Source organism: Schistocerca americana, chromosome 1 (assembly GCF_021461395.2).
Source record: "Schistocerca americana isolate TAMUIC-IGC-003095 chromosome 1, iqSchAmer2.1, whole genome shotgun sequence".
NCBI lineage: Eukaryota > Metazoa > Arthropoda > Insecta > Orthoptera > Acrididae > Schistocerca > Schistocerca americana.
In genome coordinates, this window is record NC_060119.1 from 537,022,979 (window position 1) to 537,044,411 (window position 21,433).

The 21,433-nt window shown below is 40.9% G+C and overlaps 1 protein-coding gene across 1 annotated transcript in view; it reads left to right on the forward strand.

Moving 5' to 3' along the window:
* Positions 1–347: 347 nt before the first annotated feature.
* Positions 348–21,433, forward strand: part of LOC124573172 — a 48,530-nt gene continuing 27,444 nt past the window's right edge. Inside the window, exons 1-2 of the mRNA XM_047131136.1 lie at positions 348–388; positions 12,541–12,799. Coding sequence (XP_046987092.1) covers positions 348–388; positions 12,541–12,799 — 300 coding nt within the window. The remainder of the gene's footprint in view (positions 389–12,540; positions 12,800–21,433) is intronic.

Consider the following 21,433-nt stretch of genomic DNA (forward strand, 5'->3'; position numbering starts at 1 on the left):
AGCATTTAAGGCGACAGTTGTGAGAGACAGTCTGTGTAGGAAGTCCCGGAATGAGTAGTAAATTTTCAGGGACGTGAAAGGGCCGATCATTAGAAGCAAAGACGTTTACCAAACATGATTTCTAAAATGCACTCTTTAAGAGCTACAACCATCTGTATATCTTTGCTACTCTGAAACGCTTCTTTTCTATTGAATCAGTGCTCGTAGCTCTGAGGGTGCGGATTTTAGAGCTCGTGTTAACTGGACAAAATTGCTTCGAATGAGCGTTCGTGTCAGACACTTGATCAGTGACCATTCCTAATGGGACAGACTGTATGCTTGTTACCTTATTAAAAGTAAAACCGAAGATGATGATGTATCAAAGAAGAGAAGTGAACAATCGTATCAGGTACGTACACACTACTGATTCATTCAATTAGATGTGCCCGATACATTAGTCAGACAGTTGATCCGCCACAATGGTGGAAGACGTAATTACATTCGAAAGTTTCAATATACATAAGTCAATTCCAACAGTCTTCAGTGTCGGTGAATCCTGAAGTTAGAATACAAGGATGCCCATATGCATACACGCAGGAGGGCGGGGGGGGGGGGGGGGGGGGGGAGCAGCTAATGGAAAAAAATAAATATTGTGTAGTCAGGTGCTTTTTCCTTCAAAAAAATGATTTGAAAGTCGGTATTACGCAGGTTTGTAACAGGTTCGGAACTTGTACTAATTAGGCTGCTTATAAGTCACTGCCGGCCGGAGTGGCCAAGCGGTTCTAGTCGCTTCAGTCTGGAACCGCGTGACTACTACGGTCGCGGGTTCGAATCCTGCCTCGGACATGGATGTGTGTGATGTCCTTAGGTCAGTTAGGTTTAAGTAGTTCTAAGTTCTAGAGGATTGATGACCTTAGAAGTTAAGTCCAATAGTGCTCAGAGCCATTTGAACCATTTTATAAGTCACTATTCGTCTTCTATTGTATTAAATGTACTCCATACTCTAGGTCTTACACCCACCCCCCCTCCCTAAAATCTATCGCACGGGCGCCTTTCGGAGGCTATGTTAATGAAATGAATAACAACACGTTGAATTGTTAAACGCCAAAATGAAATCAGTCATGAAAAGTATAATACAAATAATAATGAACACATAACACAAGACTCTTTTTTTTATTTACGTAGATACGTGGAGTTGATGGTCTAGCGGGTAGAGTGCTAGATTCCAGCCCTAGAGTTCCTGCGGTCAATAGTGGAAGCTAGACTCCAAGTGCCATTAGATTTCAATTGTAAATTTTCCGGGTTTGGTACCGGGTGGGAGCGGTAAGTTTTGTATGTTCCAGCTCTCCACGACAGCAAAAGACCCAGTAGTTCCTCTATCGGGGGATCAATCCTCGAGGGAAAAAGGCGATCGTGGCTATGGAGTCGTCGCCCTCCCCCTCCCAGCGGCACGGTGAGGCTGCTCTCTGCCTGCAGTCAGAAGTTAAAAACTAATATCCCTTCCCTGATTACTGAAGTGGGATACTTGTTCTAAGATTTTCACATTTATTATTATTTTCCATGTGCCTGGATTTTTCCTTAGAAAGCAGATATCTTAGTCTTATTTGTAGGTACACTGAAATTGTAATATATTGCTTTCTGGCTCAATCTATGTACTGCTCTTTCAAACCGATCTTCTCTTTCTACAGTTATCTGTTCACTAGCATCAGACACAGTTTAATGGTGTGCTAGATCTTATTTCAGTTTCTAACTGTATTTCATCTTTCCACTTCAAAACGTGTTACCAATACACTAATTAGTTAATTTGAGTGATGGGCTAAACTTTTGTCGAATACCATAGGTTATTAAAATTTCATCCGACATTGCCCCAACTTCAGGAGACTTATATGAGGAAAAGTAACGTTTTAACAACGCTGAAATGAATTGCCGAAAATGGTGGAACATCTACATCCTGCCGTGATGCCCATACAATTATTTTCGTCCTATGCTTTCCAACAAAGTAACGCTAAGATGGATAACAGACGTGAACCTTAACGGTAATTCCTAAAGCATATGCCATTCGTCGATACAACGACAGAGTCCACGCCACACTCAATTTCCCTCCTCCAATTGCGGGATAAAATAACTTTTTTAATATGGTGAGTTAAGAGCAGATTATGTGACTACCATTACAACAAGTAGTTCGTTAAAATAGATATCAACTCCATAGCGTGATAATTTGTTAGTGGAATGTTATTCGTATAATGAGTCAAGATGAATTACATTGCACGATTTCTAAACTGCAAGTCTCTAGCTTCGATGTTAAAGAATTTACTTACTTAATGAATTTTCCATTTTATTGGTCTGCGTGAAAGAGACATTAAAATGCATGCTGTGTTCTTCCAGCATTGTCAGTTATGTAAACTTACACATAAGAGGACAGTTAAATCTTTCAAATTGTGCAAAACAAATGTCCTGTTTCATCTGTGTTATACTACATAATTCTATCCGATATGTCGGCGGGAATTCAGATCAAGCTCAGAATCCAATTTAATATAGAAGACCTTTGCCTGCAACCAATAATTGAAGGGAAATGCATATGGCCACTCAGTGTGAAGCTACTCATAGTTGTAGGAGAAAGATGCACTCTCTCACAAATACCGCTGTGCTGTCATCACATATGCGAACAAAGAGATTAACATAGTGATGGCAACAGTTAATGGGATTATAGAAAAAGTTAAAATCAGCCATGGATCAGGTTTCAACATTTTGCATGACGCACCCACCTTAGCTGATAAAGGAAGCCGCCCTATGGGATCCGCGACCTCTCACAACCATTCAGAAGCTTGATGAACACAGGCAGCAGCAGCAATGTAGGAGCCATGTCGGACTAATCCGGATGACTTATTCAGGCTCTTAACCAAATTTTTGTTTTATATGATAAAAATTAGATATTACTAACTTTAAAAATTAGTATGAAGAATATGAATTTAGTAAAAGGCAAATACAAATACATCTGTCTTTACACGGTGAACAAATACATGACACAGAACTAACTGTTACACAGTAAAATATTATACTCATTGTTAAGATCCTTATTCACACGCTCAGCAGTATCCATGTAAATGTATCGCATTCCATCTTACCTCCTTACATTTATGTTGCAGTCAAATTACATTAAACATTCCTGAGTATTTCACAAATTTATCGTTACTCAAAGATTTGCTAAAAACGTTTGTTACATTGCCTGCTGAATCGACTTTACAAATGTCTATAATTCCATTCATACAGCACTCATTTACAAAATGGTAGTGTACTTAAATTTGTATTCATGTACCTTAATAGGCTTGCCAGACTTAGTATTAAAAATATTCAAAATGTCTCTAATTTTTTTAAATCCCAGTGAGGGTTTCTGACGATGCTACATACTCAGCGAAAGTGTAGTCTGGTCTTCTCAGCAGCCGAGTATTATGAATCTGTGTGGCTGAATAGCTGCCACACGAAATTGATCGACGTTCAGTTGAACCACACTATGTGGTTAATAACTGGGGCAATCCGACCAACACCAGTTTATTTGCTTCCTCTGCTGAGCATCGTCTATCCACCCACAATTCGCAGAAAGGGGTGGGGGCTTGTTTAGGAAATACCGCAAGCTATAGGAGAATCTGGAACTGCCCATACAGGAAGACATACCAAGTCTACGACGAAATAGGCTCCGTTCAAGAAACCCACCATTACAGCAAGCAGAACAGCTAGACGCCAGTAATACTTAAGTGGAAGACCTGTGGGACCAGAGCTGTCACCTTATTGAAAATCCTGAACAGCGTAAGTGGTTCCAAAAGTGTAACTGTGATACTGCTGGCACATGACTCGACAGGAAACTACAGGTCAAATTGAACAGAGCTCACACTGGGCATGGACGATGTGCAGACTCTTTAAAAATTGTGTGATAAGTAACTATGGGACCAAACTGCTGTGATTATAGATCCCGAGGCCTACACATTACTTGAACTAACTTCCGCTAAGGAGAACGCACACACCCATGCCCGAGGGAGGACTCGAACCCCCGACAGGGGGTGCGGCGCAAACCGTGACATAAAACCTCAGACCGCACAGGTACCACACGTGGCGACTGTCTTTACAAATGGCGCCTTACAGTGTATCCGGTTTGTGATTGTGGGGCTCCAAATCAGACAATAAAACATCTTAGAGATGAATGCCCCTTTTGTTCCTAAAAAGGGAGTTGGAACAACCTCATGAAAGCCGATGATATAGCTCTTATATGGATTATGATCTTGGATACTTACATTTAGTTAGTTTTATATGTAGTTTTGTGTTTTCATATTCATGTTATATATAGTATAACTAAAGTTATACATTTGTATTTTTAAACGGCATGTGAACCATACGAATAAGTAAATAATAAATAGCTCAGCAAAAGTAAATTATTTTGTGAAATTTTCTTCTTTCTTTGATTTCCAAAACGTTAAATTTCCAAATAATCTAATTACATAACCTAGAGTGAAGTTATAATCTATAAATCCCTTGTCCAAACTACATCTACAAAACTATTTTAGAAATCAATATTTTCAGCTCTTTCATATGTTAACATGAAACCTTTTGTTTGATATAAATATTTCAGAACTCACAAAGCATATTTACAGCAGTATTCTAATAGTTTTGAAGTCTACTCAAATAGTTCGCACTGTAGCTTATATCTGGCTGTCTTCTTGAGCTGATGTACAGGAGAGCACCTACTCCATATCGTAACTTAAATATTGTGCCACTTTCAGTGTGAAATTTTTTTCCATTGCAGTGCTGTGCAAATTTGAATGTTCAATCTGATATTATTAGCTAGAGATCTTGTATAGTTTCCCTGACTCAGAGTCATTATATCCTCTGCATAATTATAATTAATATTTATCCAAAGATAATTATTTACCTTGCTCAATTCTTTCATCTGAAATCATTTGGATATCAGATTTTTATTTCTTGTAATTTCCCTTTATCTTTAAAACAGATTAGCATGTTACTAATAAACATAATTATGTAAATTGCACAATTTTCTGTCATCAGGGCCTACAGACATTCATTACATTTACTTCTTTGAAACCCGTGACCTGTCAAAGTCTCATTTAAATAGTCATACGATGCTATGGACTTTCCATCAAACCAAACAACGCATTAAATAACTTACAAAGTCTATCTTTTCTGTCCTTGTGCCCAGGGGCCTGCTCCACATAAATTCTGAGAAGATTGTACCACTATGAAACTCAGTCGTACATCCATTTGTCCTACACTTAAACCCTTTATTAGAACAGAATGACAACTTCCGATGTTTGTGTCAAATGGTTCAAGTGGCTCTGGGCACGAAGGGACTTAACTTCTGAGGTCATCAGTCTCCTAGAACTTAGAACTATTTAAACCTAACTAACATAAGGACATCACACACAGCCATGCCCGAGGTAGGATTCGAACCTGCGATCGTAGCGGTTGCGCGGTTCCAGACTGTAGCGCCTAGAACCGCTCGGCCACCCTGGCCGGCTGTTTGTGTCATAGCTGCTAAAGAATAAATATCATCCACTGTTTCTATCTGTTAAAAGCGCCTTACAACTAATCTTGCTTTAAAAGTATTACCTGATTTTCCATTTCATATGAAGAACAATTACATTCACTAATTTAGTTAATAGTTTCTAGGTTTTATATTTATTACAAGTTCCAATTCCCGATTATTGCTCACTTCCAAATATCTTATTACTATTCATCACGGAATGTCAGCACTACAGAAGTTTACATAGCTGAAGATACTCATGACATAATCATTAAAGCTACCAGACCTTCCGCATTTTCCAATTGACCTTCTCAACTCTTGTTCCTGTTTATGACTACGATCGCTTGAATACTCTTCGTTATCACTATCTTCCAGTTGCTAAGTTACTGATTCACTGTCTATGCTGTTTCACTCAGAATCAGATTCCTTAACATCAGTACATCATTGTTGTTGTTGTTGTGGTCTTCATTCCAGCAACTGGTTTGATACAGCTCTCCAGGATACTCTATCTCGATAATCTGCAAGTGACTACTGGAACCTATATCCTTCTGAATATGCTCAGTGTACTCACCTCTTGGTCTCCCTCTACGATTTTTACCCTCCACACTGCCCTTGAATACTAAATTGGTGATTCCCTGATACCTCAGAATGTGTCCTACCAACCAAACCCTTCTTCTAGTGAAGTTGTGCCACAAATCCCACTTCTCCTCAATTCTGTTCAGTAACTCCTCATTAGTTATGTTATCTATCCATTTAATCTTCAGCATTCTACTGTAACACCACATTTCGAAAGCTTCCATTCTCTTCTTGTCTAAACTATTTATCATCAATGTTTGACTTCCATACAGGACTACAATCAATACAAATACTGTCAGAGAAGACTTCCTGACACTTAAGTCTATACCCGCTATTAACAAATTTCCCTTCTTCAGAAACGCTTCCCTTGCCATTGCCGGTCTACAATTTTTGTCCTCTCTACTTCGACCATCAGCAGTAATTTTGCTTCCCTAATAGCAAAACTCTACTACTTTAGGTGTCTCATTTCCCAATATAATTCCCTCAGCCCTCAGCATCACCTTATTTAATTTGACTACATTCCGTTAACCTCTTTTTGCATTTGTTGATGTTCATCGTATCTCCACCTTTCAAGATACTGTCCATTTCGTTCAGCTCCTCTTCCAAGTCCTTTGCTGTCTCCGACAGAGTGGAAAACCTTAAAGTTTTTATATCTTCTCCATGGATTTTAATTCCTACTCCGAATTTTTCTTTCATTTCTTTTACTGCTAGCTCAGTATACAGTTTGAATAGCACCGGTGATAGGTTACAAGCCTGTCTCACTCCCTTCCCAGCCACTGCATCCCTTGCAAGCCCCTCGGTTCTCATTACTGCCATCTGTTTTCTGTACAAATGTAAACAGCGTTTCGCTCCCTGTATTTTATCGCTGCCACCTTCAGAATTTGAAAGAGAGTATTCCAATCAACATTGTTAAAAGCTTTCTCTAAGTTTACTGATACTAGACACGTAGGTTTGCCTTTCCTTAGGTTGCCTAAGATAATTCGTAGGGGCGGTATTGCCTCACGTGTTCCAACATCTTCCCAGAGTTCGGCTTCTACCAGATCTTCCATTCGTTGGTAAAGAATTCGTGTTAGTATTTTGCAGGCGTGACTTATTAAACTGATAGTACCAGAAATTTTCACACCTGTTAGCACCTGCTTTCTTTGGGATTGGAATTATTATATTCTGTCTGACATCATCTTCCATAATATAAATGATAAGTTTCTGGTTAATCAGTACTCTGTATGGAACTTCACTATACCATATTAAAATGCCCACTTTGAGATTCTCAGCTGTTATGGCACTCGTACAAAAAGACCACTTCCATAAACCTTTAACTGTTTAACATCAGGTTTCTTCCCAAACAACATCTCATAAGAAGTTTTCCTTTTAATATATTAGCTGAAGCTCTGTTTTAAGGCCTGTAGTTGGACAAACTTCTTCAGGATAAAGTCTCCTACCTACTCTCGCTTCAGCTAACAGGCATCTTGATACATTTATAATTCACCTGTTGTATCTTTCAGCTGTACGATTTCATTTATGTATGCATGGAGGACATTCATTTAAAATGATTCCTTTCTGTCTTATAAATTGATACATATCTGAATTTAAATATTCTTTCCCACTGTCGCATCTCTGTTTGTTAGTAGTTTCAGGAGCTTCATTTTAAATTACAGTTGCATTTTCTGTAAGTCAACTATAAACTTGACTTTTAAATTTGACTGTGTATACTCTAGCTGCTGTAATATGATCGTCAGTAAAAGTGCGTTAGCTTTACCCATGCAAATCATGAATTGATGAGGTCCATTTAAATCAGTTCGAAAAATCTCTAATGTTTCTATTGCTTTGCTTCCATTGTTTTCGAAAAGTAAATTGTGCATTTTGTTTTCAGTACAGACTTTATACCTCATTAATTCAGCCTCTAAATTTGTTGGCACTTCATGAGCTACCTGATGATTACACAACGTTTTAAAATCATTAAAATTTACCTCTCCAAGTGGATGTATGCATTTGTCCTTTACCGACATATTATCCTTACTGCTGTCACTATTGACTTTAATCACTTTCTTGTAAATTTTACTTGTCGTATTACACAGCCTATGTTCTTTCAAAGCAATTGAAAGTAAGTTATTGTGTTTATCACAGAATCTTCGAGATCTCACCTATAGCTACAATTGTTTTTGTTTTTCTGTTACTTTTACTCAGGTAATCAAATTTCTGTCGATGCATCTGATATAAAATATATTTTTCATTTCGAATGGGACCATGTCATCATAAACTGTAATACCCAACTTTTGTAGCTAGCAGAACTTCACCATTCGCTAATTTTACATCCAAAGGCTCCATTAAGTTTATGCATTGAGACATATAGTTCCCTTTATTAGCAGTATGATCTGAACAATCGCTAGTCAATAATCGATCAGTCTGTAAGTTGTCACTTGACTCAACATTATTAGAGCTACATACCACTGTAGGTTGTTCCTCCGTTACAAACCTGCTCATGCCAGTTAGCCATATGAAACGTCCCCTTTGAACAATTATACATGACTGTGCTTAAACTGACACACAATATTTTGTTAGCGCAACGCAATCTGACTTTTAAAATTCCCTACAAAAGAATGTCCCTGACTAACATTAAACTATACCTTTCACAAATCACTTACCTCACAAAAATCTTCTTTGCTCAAGCTACTGCAATACAGCGAGCGCCACTACTGCCAGCTAAATAAAAGATTCAAACTATGGAAGGCACTAACTACTGATAGGGATAGTTAGCAAATGAAAGATATTAATAGAGAACAAACAATGTATTTACCTTGATATCATCATATATAAATATAGCAGTTCATGACAAATTTCAAAACTCCGCCATCTCTCTCCCCACATCCACCAATACTGGCGGCTCACCTCCAACTCTGTTTACTCTGACGACATGACCAGTTATTGTCCCCACTGCGATGATCGCTTTGTCCATGTTGCCAACAGTTGCGACCGCCTCGTAAATGATGCCCGCATCGTATGCATGGACCTCTGCTAGTTCTTCACGGGCAACAGCCACTTTTGAAATCTCTTGGTTTGCGACATTCGTAACGCAGCTGCTTCTTATAACTCGTACTTGTTTCCCTTTCAGCGAAAAGTGACGTGGATATCACACTTTCCCTTCCATCATTTCTCCTAAATCCACTATTAGAAGTTCAGTTTTAACATATTGCATTGTCTGATCGTGTTCTTCTTTCAAATCGTCAATCTAACCACCAATATAACGCAAGGATTCCGGCAAGGTTCTGAACATGGAGTTTAGCTTTTTCCGCCACATTCTCACATGCTAATTTTAATTTATTCGCTGTTTTTTTTTTCAACGATACTTAGGAATGTTGCCATGCCACTATAGTCCTTTAACTTAATTTGTCCAGACTATTTCTACACACAATTCATAGAACTGTTCTTTGGAGTATAGCTCCTAGAATTTTTCATGATCTCAAATGCGGTTTCCTCACGGCTTACCAATTCTAGTTGCTTGTTCGAGACTGATACGTATACGTCGTTCATTGCAGTCATATTTTCTTTACCCACATACCCACCTTTTCGGTGCTAGTTTTTGCTCCCGAAGCCGCTGAATAGCATTTCACGTTTTCAGACACATTTACAAGCTCTCTTTGCAGTTACCATGGTCTGCATGTCAGCAATGTCCAGATTCACAAAGCACACAGCTCGAAGACAACCTTGTTTTTAGTTCATAACCGATCGCTACTTTCGCGAATGATGCTCTTCTTTTTTGGTTTACAACCGCAGACTACTATCATCTGTTGAATATTTATTTAGAAGAAGGTAAATATAAATAAATCTGTCTTTATACAGTGAACACATTCATGGCACGGAACTAACTGTTGTGCAACAAAAATATAATACACATTGTTGACATCCCTATTAACACAGTCGGTATTATCGATATAAATGCATCAATTAATATACACAGAAATATAAATTTCGAATATAAGCATTTAGAAGAAAAACACAAAGATTTTACCTTGACTGCATCTCGGTTTTGTTCCTTCATTTGGGAGCATTTCAGCTTCAATCGACCACTGTTGCGGGCTTTTGGTCCATAGTTAGAAAAGTGTGACCGTTATGTTCAGCATGTTGCCAAACAATGTTTGGTTCTTATTATGGAACCTTATTGTTTGATTTTTGAATTCTGTTTCTGGACAGTAATCATTTAAAACGTCTGGTCAGTCGTAAAGTATGTAAACCGTCACGTATCTGGTCTTCAACATTTTTGCGGTTTATTTGGATCGTAGGTACTGCAGCTTTCGCGGCCTTATCCTTCCCTCTGTGTCTACGTAAAGTCCCCTCCGGAGGTAAGACCTGATCAGATGCGGATTCTCATGTCAACCTGTCAATTAATGCGTCGACTTAACCGTATATTTCCAATGTAAAAGCTGTGCTATGATGGAGGTAGTATTAATTTTTCGTTTTTGCTCGTTTTCCTTTGACGGTCGGGTACTATATGGTTTCAACATAACATGAGGTGGCAACGCTGTGTAGATTCCTCCAGACGACGTTTCATTTTATCTGAGGACAGAGACCTTCTATATGATTTCGACACCTGTTGTTCGTTAAAAAGCCGTAGATCTATTTGTTTGGTAAGATCTACTAGAGGTTAGGGTTTTTGCGTACGTAGTTGAACTCTAAAATACAGTACCTAATATTTTGTAACGTCCTTGGTTTCACTCTTTTGTCGACACCCGGATCCATCCTCTCTGGCTCCAACTCTTGGTTATGGAATTAATTATACACTGAAGAGCCAAAGAAACAGGTACACCTGCCGAATATTGTGTAGGGCCCCCGCAAGCACGCGAAAGTGCTGCAACACGACGTGGCTGGGATTCGACTAATGTCTGAAGTAGAGCTGAAGGAAACTGCCGTCATGAATCCTGTAGGGCTGTCCGTAAATCCGTAAGTGTACGACGGGGTGGAGATCTCTTCTGAATTGCACGTAGAAGGGCATCTCTGATATGCTCAATATTGTTCATGTCGAGGGAGTTTGGTTGCCAGCGGAAGTGTTTAAACTCAGAAGAGTGTTCCTGGAGCCACTCTGTAGTAGTTCTGGACGTATGGGGCGTCGCATGGTCCTGCTGGAATTGTCCAAGTCTGACGGAGTCCACAATGGACATGAATGGATGCAAGTGATCACACAGGATGCTTACGTACGTGTCACCTGTCAGAGTCCTATCTAGACTTATCAGGGGTCCCAGATCACTCCAACTGCACACGCACCACACCATTATAGAGTGTCCACCAGTTTCGAAAGTCCATCGTTGAGATACAGGGCCCATGGATTCATGAGGTTATCTCCATACCCGTACACGTCCATATGCTCAATACAATTTGAATCGAGACTCCCCCGACCAGGCAACATGATTGCAGGTATCAACCGTTCAATGTCGGTGTTGACAGGCCCAGGCGAGACGTAAAGCTTTGTGCCGTGCAGTCATCAATGGTACGTGAGTGGACCTTCGGCTCCGAAAGTCCATATCGATGATGTTTCGTTGAATGGTTCGCACGCTGACAGTTGTTGATGGTCCAGCTCTGAAATATGCTGCAATTTGCGTCCTCTTCAGTCGTCGTTGGTCCCGTTCTTCCATGATCTTTTTCCGGCCGCAGCAATGTCGAAGATTTTATGTTTTACCGGATTCCTGATATAGAAGGTACACTCGTGAAATGGTGACACGGGAAAATCCCCATTTCATCGCTATCTCAGAGATGCTGTGTCCCATCGCTCTTGCGCCGATTATAGCACCACATTCAAACTCACTCAGATCTTGATAACCTGCCATTGTAGCAGCAGTAACTGATCTAACAAATGCGACAGAGTGTTGCTGTCGTATATAGACGTCGCCGATAGCAGCGCCTTATTCTGCCTGTTTACGTATCTCTGTATTTGAATACGCATACCTATAGTAGTTGCCTTGGCGCTTCCGTGTATGGAGGCACTGGGTGTGTCACCATGATGCCCAGTCAGTGTTATTGCTACTGCCCTTGTGAAGTGCTAAGAGATCGTGTTGTTCAAAGGTCTGAGAGTGTCCAAGGAAGTGTTTCTGCTCCACGACATCATCTCAGCTCATTGCGTGTAGGGCACAGCGACACACGACGTATTTTTGAGCTAACATATCTTACCTAAAACTTAGTATTTTCCAGACATAGCACCCCTGGAAAGGGAAAATGCAGGCTTCTGTAACTAAGATCTTCGTCAAGTCGTGAGGGAAAAAATGTCGCACTTCAGGATGGATGAGTAGAGAAGGATTAATACCTTCGCCTAGTCTCAAATTCGTATATCGATTTTTCGGAGTCGACAATTTAAGTTTTACTCCTCTCTTTCACATTTCAATAACAAGGAATGGAACTGTTTTGTTTGTCAGCGAACTGTGAACCTGATTTTACTGTCATGTGCTTGAGAATTCTGTTGCTCTCTGCAGGACCATGAAACACAGAAAAAGCGACTCCAGCAAGATGCTGGGTTCGGAGGCGCTAGTGCTGGGTCTGTTGGGTCTTTGGAGGCCGCAGCAAGGTGGCGGGAACTTGCCTGGAGTTCTGCTCGCGTCTGTAACTCTGCTCTCGGTCGCTGCAGTTCCCGCTGGGGCTGCTCTCAGACTGTGTGCTGATTTTCCAGAAGAGCTGGAGGATCTGGCACTCTGCAGCTACATGCTTATTATTTGCTCAGGATCTTTCATCAAGGTGAGGCTCACAACGTTTCATATAATGACAGCATTCGGAAAAGTGACGTACAGATTTGAAGGGATGTGCAGGTCACCATGCCGATATAGCTGGTGTTTCATATTTTATTTTCTTTCTAAGTTTTCGCTTTAATATTATTATGTAATGTTCGAGTAACAGTTGGCTCTTGCCTACGTGCCATGCAGGATCGTTCATTCAGAAATGATGAGTACACAACAGGATGCTTGCGAGAGAAACCACTTATTGGCTGCTGGTCATTACCTTGAGTGTCGGCTCCAGACTGGGCTCTCTCTCTGCCACCGGGTTTCAGTTGGCAATGACATGAGCGACCTCCTCACCGTCCATCCTTCCAGGACACTGGAACTACGATCTTTTCATGATCACCATCACTGGCTGACGATCTCACAAGCCGACCAAGGAGGCCCCTTATCTATATAGCCTAAAGAATGACTCTTTTATTGAAAAAACTCGCTCTAAAATCTCAAATTCCTGCCTGTCGTGGGCAGATTCCTCTCTGCACCTGAACACAACAGCTCTGAAAGAAATGTTTCTAGAATGTAGCAAATTCCCTGTGTTAGGGTTTATTGCAAAATTTTTGACTGTATTTTGGCACTGATCTAAACTCACAAATAACTCTACACTCTTTCACAGAAATGGGCCTGGACGAGAAGAAGAGCCCTTGGTCAGATTTCACCAGGGCACTACATCTCCACTGCATTGTCTCGCCATTCCATTCTATTCTTCCCACGTGACAAATTAGGATTATAAATCAGATCACTGATGTTTGTCAGGTAGTTTCTACCAAATGACCGCTTGATTACAATCCACTGATCAAGTGAATTTGTGAATCTGTCAAGACACTTCTTGCATAAATCATTAGTTTATTTTCTTGTAACATTTTCCTGGAAATTACAGTAGTGCTCAATAATGTAACGTGAAACTCCAACTCTTAGAAAAGATGCCCGGATTGAATGAAATCTTAGGGGAAGTTTGTGAACACTGTACCAGCAGTAAATGAATGAATTGTGTTCACTCTGTTTCAACAACTCCCTCTCTTATGTGATTGGAAAAATCAGCATTCTCCAAGTTTCTTATATAAAGCGCCATTGAACGAAGCAGGGAAACGAAAAGTGCTGACGGGTAACATTTAGTCTTTTGGAGATCAAATAGTGGTGTACTTGGTACCAGAGAAGGTATGATGATCGTACACAGTGACAAAATGGTACCAGACCATGCAGTTACCCACATGATGGGATGAATGACATCCATACTTCGTAATGCACGATGTAGCTTCTTTGGCTCGATGCAAGTGCACACACTCCATTGCATCGACGTTTAATTTCCAGAAACTCTGACCGCTGACCAATGCAATACCAAGTGAACCCTGTGGGTGGGTCGGCCAGTGAGGACGAACGATTCTAGGCGCTTCAGTCTGGAATCGCGTGACCGCTACGGTCGCAGGCTCGAATCCTGCCTCGGGCATGGATGTGTGTGATGTCCTTAGGTTTAAGTAGTTCTAAGTTCTAGGGGACTGATGACCTCAGTTGTCAAGTCCTATAGTACTAAGAGCCATTTGAACCTGTGGCTGGTATGCTTAATAGCGGACTGTAGTATGCTATAAAGGAGTGACGCTCCTGCAGTGACAGCATGCCTATTAGCTGTAACTATGGTGACCGAAATCTGACAGCATGCTTTGCTGACTGGTCAGCCAGTCGATAGTATTTTAGCGAATCGGTTAAAGAAATGTATGTCAAAGGTATCAGGCACTTCTTTCAAGCACTTTCCCATTTCGTTTATCACTCCTTTAAAGTGCCTACCTACCATTCCAGACCAACTTTCTGGAAAGAAGCAGTTTACTCTAATAAAATATGGTTACATGGGATGCCATCAATGCTCTGCTGAATAAACAAGCGTACTCAGACCCCAGTGTCAACGCACAGTGTCAACCAATAGCGAATGGGTGAAGTGAGTCAAATGTGTGGTTATCGGAGGGTCTTAGAGGGCAGAGTGGATTTTCATCTCCCACTTGCCGCCTAGTCGTCGTACAGAGCGGACAGTTTCTTGGTCTCTAGCTTTTGGACAGTGTGGGTGGCCTCGTGCAGCTCACCTCTGGCCTGCTCTCCAGGACAGGTCACCAGCCACACAAGTGAGAAGTGATTCCTCTCATTCTTCCTGTTTCTTTTCTTTGTTCACGGCGCAGCTAGACTGGCTATCAGCCTCTGCTCTTATCCTGAGAATGAATAACTGTCATTGAGAATGAATAACTCTTTTATATCACCAAGTCTCTTTTGACGTTCACCAATCTCACTACATAACCTGTACAACTTGTATAATTATCGTTAGGTCTCCAGAATGACTGCGAAGTTCTCGGTTGAAATTGAAGCTGTGTGGCAGGTCAGAAATCGTCGCCACTGGTACCCACACTGCTGTGGACAGGCTAGGAATGGGTTGTGTTAGCACCTTCAGCCACGCCAGGGTCAGAGTCTAACTGTTCGTCCACCAACGCGGCTTGTGAACTGAGCCATGGGTTCACCACGCAATGGAGTGCAGCACAAAGTACACATATTCGTGACATGCTTTCCAGTGCCTGCTGTGAGTGCAGAGCACACGATTCCACTGAATGTAGCCTAACGCTGCCGCTCACAGCCATCTTACCCTTAGTTGGCTGTTGCCCAACGGATTCGCTCACCAAGTGCCTGCCTGCTGGCTCTACTGAGAGCGTCGCCAAGTCTACATGGACACCACCCACTAGTTGCCGCACGACTTAGCCTGCCAGCCACGTTGTCGACACCGCAGACCATAATATTCAATGCCACTTAGTCACTTGGCACATTTCAGTCCGTTAATCACTGATCACCAGCATTATGATACCGTCACCAAAGTGGCATCAGACCGCTGCAGTCTATAGCTGTGTAGACCATCAGCTGATACGTGCTTCCCGTCGTTGAGCTGTGCCAAGTCGCTGCCGACCTGTAGCCACGTCTTACTTGCTAGTAGCCGCTTGCTGCAAATCATACTGCCATCCAGTTGCACGGCCTACATTGCTCTGTGCCATGTGGCCCATCCGTCACCTGTCTGTCGAAGCAGCCTGCTTGCAGCTACTCTGCCTGAGGGTTCTAGCATCTTCCCGAAGGCCACGTTGCAGTTGCGCAGTTGCAGCACTGTTCACCCTGCCAAAGACCTTCTGTCACATGCATACTCTCTCTGCTGACCACTCGTGTGGTTGCTGCCATCACACCCAGAATGGATAAGATTTTCACACTGCCCAAGTCCATGTGCCACATGCATACTCTATGTGCTGACCACACGTGCGGTTGCTGCAATGAAGCACAGAATGGATACGTTCCCTTCACTGCTGGCTCAGTGATAGCGAAAAGGAACTTCTGAGCAAAATTATAGCTTTAAATGGACAAAAACCCAAAGAACTTTCTGACTTCACCAGCAATCGTATCATTTGTAGAAAGTTGGTGTGTGCTGAAATGCAAATCCCAACCCAGAATGGATAAGATTTTCACACTGCCCAAGTCCATGTGCCACATGCATACTCTTTGTGCTGACCACACGTGCGGTTGCTGCAATGAAGCACAGAATGGATACGTTCCCTTCACTGCTGGCTCAGTGATAGCGAAAAGGAACTTCTGAGCAAAATTATAGCTTTAAATGGACAAAAACCCAAAGAACTTTCTGACTTCACCAGCAATCGTATCATTTGGAGAAAGTTGGTGTGTGCTGAAATGCAAATCCCATAGGGTTACACTAAAAGGGGACAGATTAGAACATAGGTTTATTTCATGTGACTAGTGGCTATACTATGACGTTAGTGATGCTATCACTAGGAAGTGATGTATAACGGGGTACATGGGAAGGTGTCGGCGAGTAGCACCTTGTCAGAAGAGGTGGAAGTGTAGACGACCCAAGGTGCTGATCTAATATCAAAATTATTAACAACCAGACATGACTAGATCAGTATATCTGCAGCAGACAGCCATCAGGTTGCTGGTAATATCCTCAGGAACTGACAGCGTAGACGGCATGGATGCGACAGTTTCCGATTTGGTCACCGTATAGGCAGGGGCGTTGACCGACTGATTGGCTGTGACTGCGGGCTGACTTTGGGCCTCGGCTTTTCTTCCACGCCGCTACTGTTATATGCTGCTACAGATACATTAGTGACTGGTGAAGTGCTGTAATTCTATAGGCACAACATTTAGTTTGTTTATCATGTACTCTATTGCACTACCCACACTGTTTTGTTAAACAAACGTGATGAGCAGTGAGGACACTGCCATGAATATCATTGTTTAGGGATGTATGCCCTTAAGTGTTATTTTTAAGTTGGCTTCTGTTATTGAATTTTCTTGCTAATAATATTTATTCAGTGATTGTGGTGTGGACTATTAGGGAAACCCGTGGATCTGTATTTCTTAGAAATTATGTTCTTATTCTGATTATTAGGCAGTGTTGTGAACTACTTTCAAGGATCTTCCGCCTGCCAAGATGTTGATTACCAGCTACGGAGTGTCCGAGTTGGACGTGGCATTCCCTTCTGATTAGCTTAGGTGTCATGAAAAACACTGTCTCTTTTATCGTTCCTAAGAAATTTATTACTGCTAGGGAGTGTCCCTATTAAATTATCTAAGGCAGAATCGAAATCTACTATGTACACAATAGGTGGCTGTAATTTTTAAACCTGGTGAGACTGAGTTCTTACTTCAAACCCGGATACCGAAGCTGCAGTGACGTGCAGGCTTCGGAAGGTAAGATTCATACCATTACACTCTTCAATCGTAATGTGTCTTTCAGATTACCAACGGGAATAGGAGACTTTGGGCCCATAGGTACCTGCACTGTCGTTACCGACGATCAGCATCTGCTGCCACGGAAACCAGCAAGACACTGTGTGAAACGCCAAATTGTGGGAAGAAAACATTATCTCTTTCTTGTTTCACCACACCTATTTGCTATGTCTTGGTTGCTCGTTTCCTACCTGGCTCTTTTTCAATAGTGATACTTGCTCTATAAAACTAGATTACACAAAGAATATGAAAGTGATGGTGGTAGTATACTGGGTATAATATAATTTAGGAAGTTAATTCCTTATTAAGTACTTTATAATCTATAACACGCATAAACTATATGTAAGTTTGGTGCATGTACTTGTCAGATATTTGTAGTTATAAATGACAGAGACAATGTGTGATCTCATATTCTTCATATGTTTCAAGTTGCTGTAAACATTAGTGAGTTTTGTGAGAAAGAATTCAGTTTTTTTAAGCACTACAACATAAGTATAAATGCGTAGGAATAAGGTGTTGAAGTATATTCTTTCTCATTTATTGTATAGGTCTTAGTTATTTTCGTGTGATAACCAGTTTGCAATATGTGAATATGGGAGGTCTTCCTTGGTAGTGGAAACATTGTTCTTAGCTTTACCCTGTCAATAAACATGGTTTTAACGTGTCACGTAACTTAATCATAGTTTTCTAATGTTACACTGCTTTGTATTTGAGTTAATGCATCTTCTTCTGTTCATTTTCAATAAGTAAGTGTTAAAAGTACTGAATACATTTTAATTACGATCACGGAACTGACTGCTTGCATTCTGCTTTTCTCTGCAAAGCTTTCCTCCATCGATGGTACTCTGTTTGTGTTCGCTTGCTTTAACTAGCCTAATTTCACCTGAAATGTAAGTTACAATGTTCTCTTGTACACCCTTGTTCTTTTCTGATCGTAGTTATGTCGTCTTTACGTGTCTACACTGTGGTTCCCTTGTAGATGAAGGATTCCTAAGATGGTTGACTAAGATCTTATGAATCTTGCGTTTGCTGCACTGAGCCATCATGAAAACATTGAAACATCCAATTTCTGACGTCAGAAAACGACAAAAAAATCTGTGCTTGCCACACTGAATTAAGCTTTCCCTGATTTGTTTTGTCTCCTAAGTTCATCTTACTTTGAGGTCATTCTAACCAGCGTACACACTTCTGCAGCGCGTGGCCGCGTCCTCTCCCCTTTCCACCCTTCACATCTCGCAGAACAGCGTCTTCCCCACTTTCTCAGCCTCCAATGCCTGGCAGTGCGTTCTCATCGTCTCCTTATCCGTCCTGCGGAAGCTACATCTCACACCACAAGGAGTACCCCCTCCTCACCAGAGTACTTTGGAGCGGAAATTGTGAACTTATTTTTATGTTTTTAAGGGAATTGTTCGTTTAATGTTCATGTTATGAAAAGTGGAATGCTAGTAAAGTAAACAACTTATTAACAAAGCTAACGCAGTTTTACTTGAGAATTTCCAGTTTTATTAGAGATTGAGTAACAGATGATTAATATCGGAAGTTCATCCTGTTTTAACCACATTATGACCTTGTATTTAGTCCTGCTGAATGCAGGTGGCTCCCTCTTGCCAGTTTCACGTTTTATACATCCCACACAGAATTTTAGGCAATGGAAATTTTTGTGTGAATTATCTTTCACTGGTTCCTGAGAAATGAAGCATAAGTTTCGTTGGCCTGTTACTACTCTTATATTCTGAATTTGCCATTGAAGGAGAATGCTTAAGACATTTTTGATGCTAAGAATCACCATTTAGTGTTCACATACTAGTTCTGTGTCTGATCCCTTAACTGTTGTCTCTACATAGCTATAGCAATAACTATTTATGAGTGCATGAAATGTTTTGAAGCAACTGTGAAACCGTCTGTTGAATTTTTTATTGTTTGCTGAATGGTAAAAGGAAGTTTGTCACTTCTACTGTAACTGCTAATGCAGTACATCCTATTCGCTGTGCACCTGTATTGGGTCGGGTTATTTGCAGCTGACTAAATTTGGTTTGGGGAAATCAACGGTAACTGACTCTTGTTCCATAAAATATATACTTTCATGGTCGGTATTTGTTATATTGATCATATTTGATTTCAGAGGATACGTCTGTGGTCCAAAGCATATATCTCGGCCTAGCTTCTTCCTCTGCTGGAGATTTCACTACAGGCTTTAACGATTCAGAAAGCTGTTAGAAACTCAAAACAATTTCAGCAAACCAACTTGTTTATACGTGCCCACGCAGTAGTCCTCTTGTGACGTCATCTGACCACTGCCTAGTGCTAAATAAACGGTGCCACCTCTACAAGCTGCAGGGCTTACGTCGGCGGGGCTCCTCTGTCCAAGGAAGCTGTCGAGGCCTACGAGAAAGACAGGCCACGGCGGGTACGTCACGAAGATAGTCTTGCCCTCGCTCACTCCGATCAGCAGACAGACTACGTTTCTACACCTGTTAACTCGTAACTAGGCGTGTCTGTACAAACTAAAACCGAATCTTCTACTGGAATCCGCTATTATCGAATCTTACTCTTATTAGTCCTATGACGATGGGAAGTCCATGGGCCTACTTATAATTTGTTACGGGTGTCCTTGCATACAATGAAATAAAATCATGCTAAAATGATTAGCAGTTGCATAAGGCACCACTTTCAGCATGTAGTGAGTTCCGTTAAGCAGAAAAGACTAAATGCTATAAACAAGCCGTTATACCATTTATATCGAGTACTGATCTTAGATTAAATTTTGCTTTAGTACTGTTAATCAGTAAGACTTCATAACAGCACATTCCAGTGGAAGATGCAATTCTCGTTAGTACTTACACGCCCACCCCTGCGAGTTAACAGGTTTACAAACGCATTTTGTCTGCTGAGCTGAGCGAGCGAGCGAGTTCAAGACTACCTTCGTGATGTACGCGCCGCGGCCTGTCTTTCTCGTGGGCCTCGGGATGCTGTCTAATGACGTCATGAACCGACCGTTGAGTAGAGGGAGATCTTAACACTTCCGCTTGATGAGCTGTCTATGACTGCTTCCTGAGTCGTTAAAGCCTGTGATGAAGTCTCCAGAAGTGAAAGACGAAATGTTAGGCACAGAATTATGACCTTAAGCCCATAATCAAATATCAGAAATATTAAATATTCCTTGCAATTGTTTAAACATAAAATAGAACCTTTCTACAATAGTACAATATTGTGGACTCTAGATTTTATTGAGTGTATTTAATAGCTTTTTAACAATCGAACCTAATTCTTTTTATGCATACGTTGTGAAGGAACAGATTAATTATCAGTTTCATTTTACATTTAAAATGGAATTTATTATTTAATTCTTAAATTATGATAGGTGAAATGTTAATTATATAGATAGTTGATTTACAAGGCTAATGTAGTTTTCTGGGGAATTTTCACTTTATTGTGGGTTTAGTAACAGGGGATTAATCTTAAAAATTCTTAATGAGTCAACTGACGTTTGTATTTGGATTCCATTCTACAATAACCGTATTGCACGACATTATTGATTAATTTTAATTAATTTCGTTAAATTAAACCACTCGTTTTCACATCTAGCCGACGATTCATAAACACGGGCTCGCTTACATTGCTCTTCAGCATTGTGAAGGAATTTACTTACAATCACGACAGGCAAGGACTCGTTCGGACACACACTCGGTGACACAGTTTCTTGTGCTGCTAAGGCAATGACATCGCAGTTTTCTGTTCTGCCAATATCGATGGGCAGTTGCCTGTGACACTAGCCTGACTCATTTTTTGGCCTCCCCTGTTCAGTTTTTATCCTCGTGCTGTGCTACAAACGCTATTC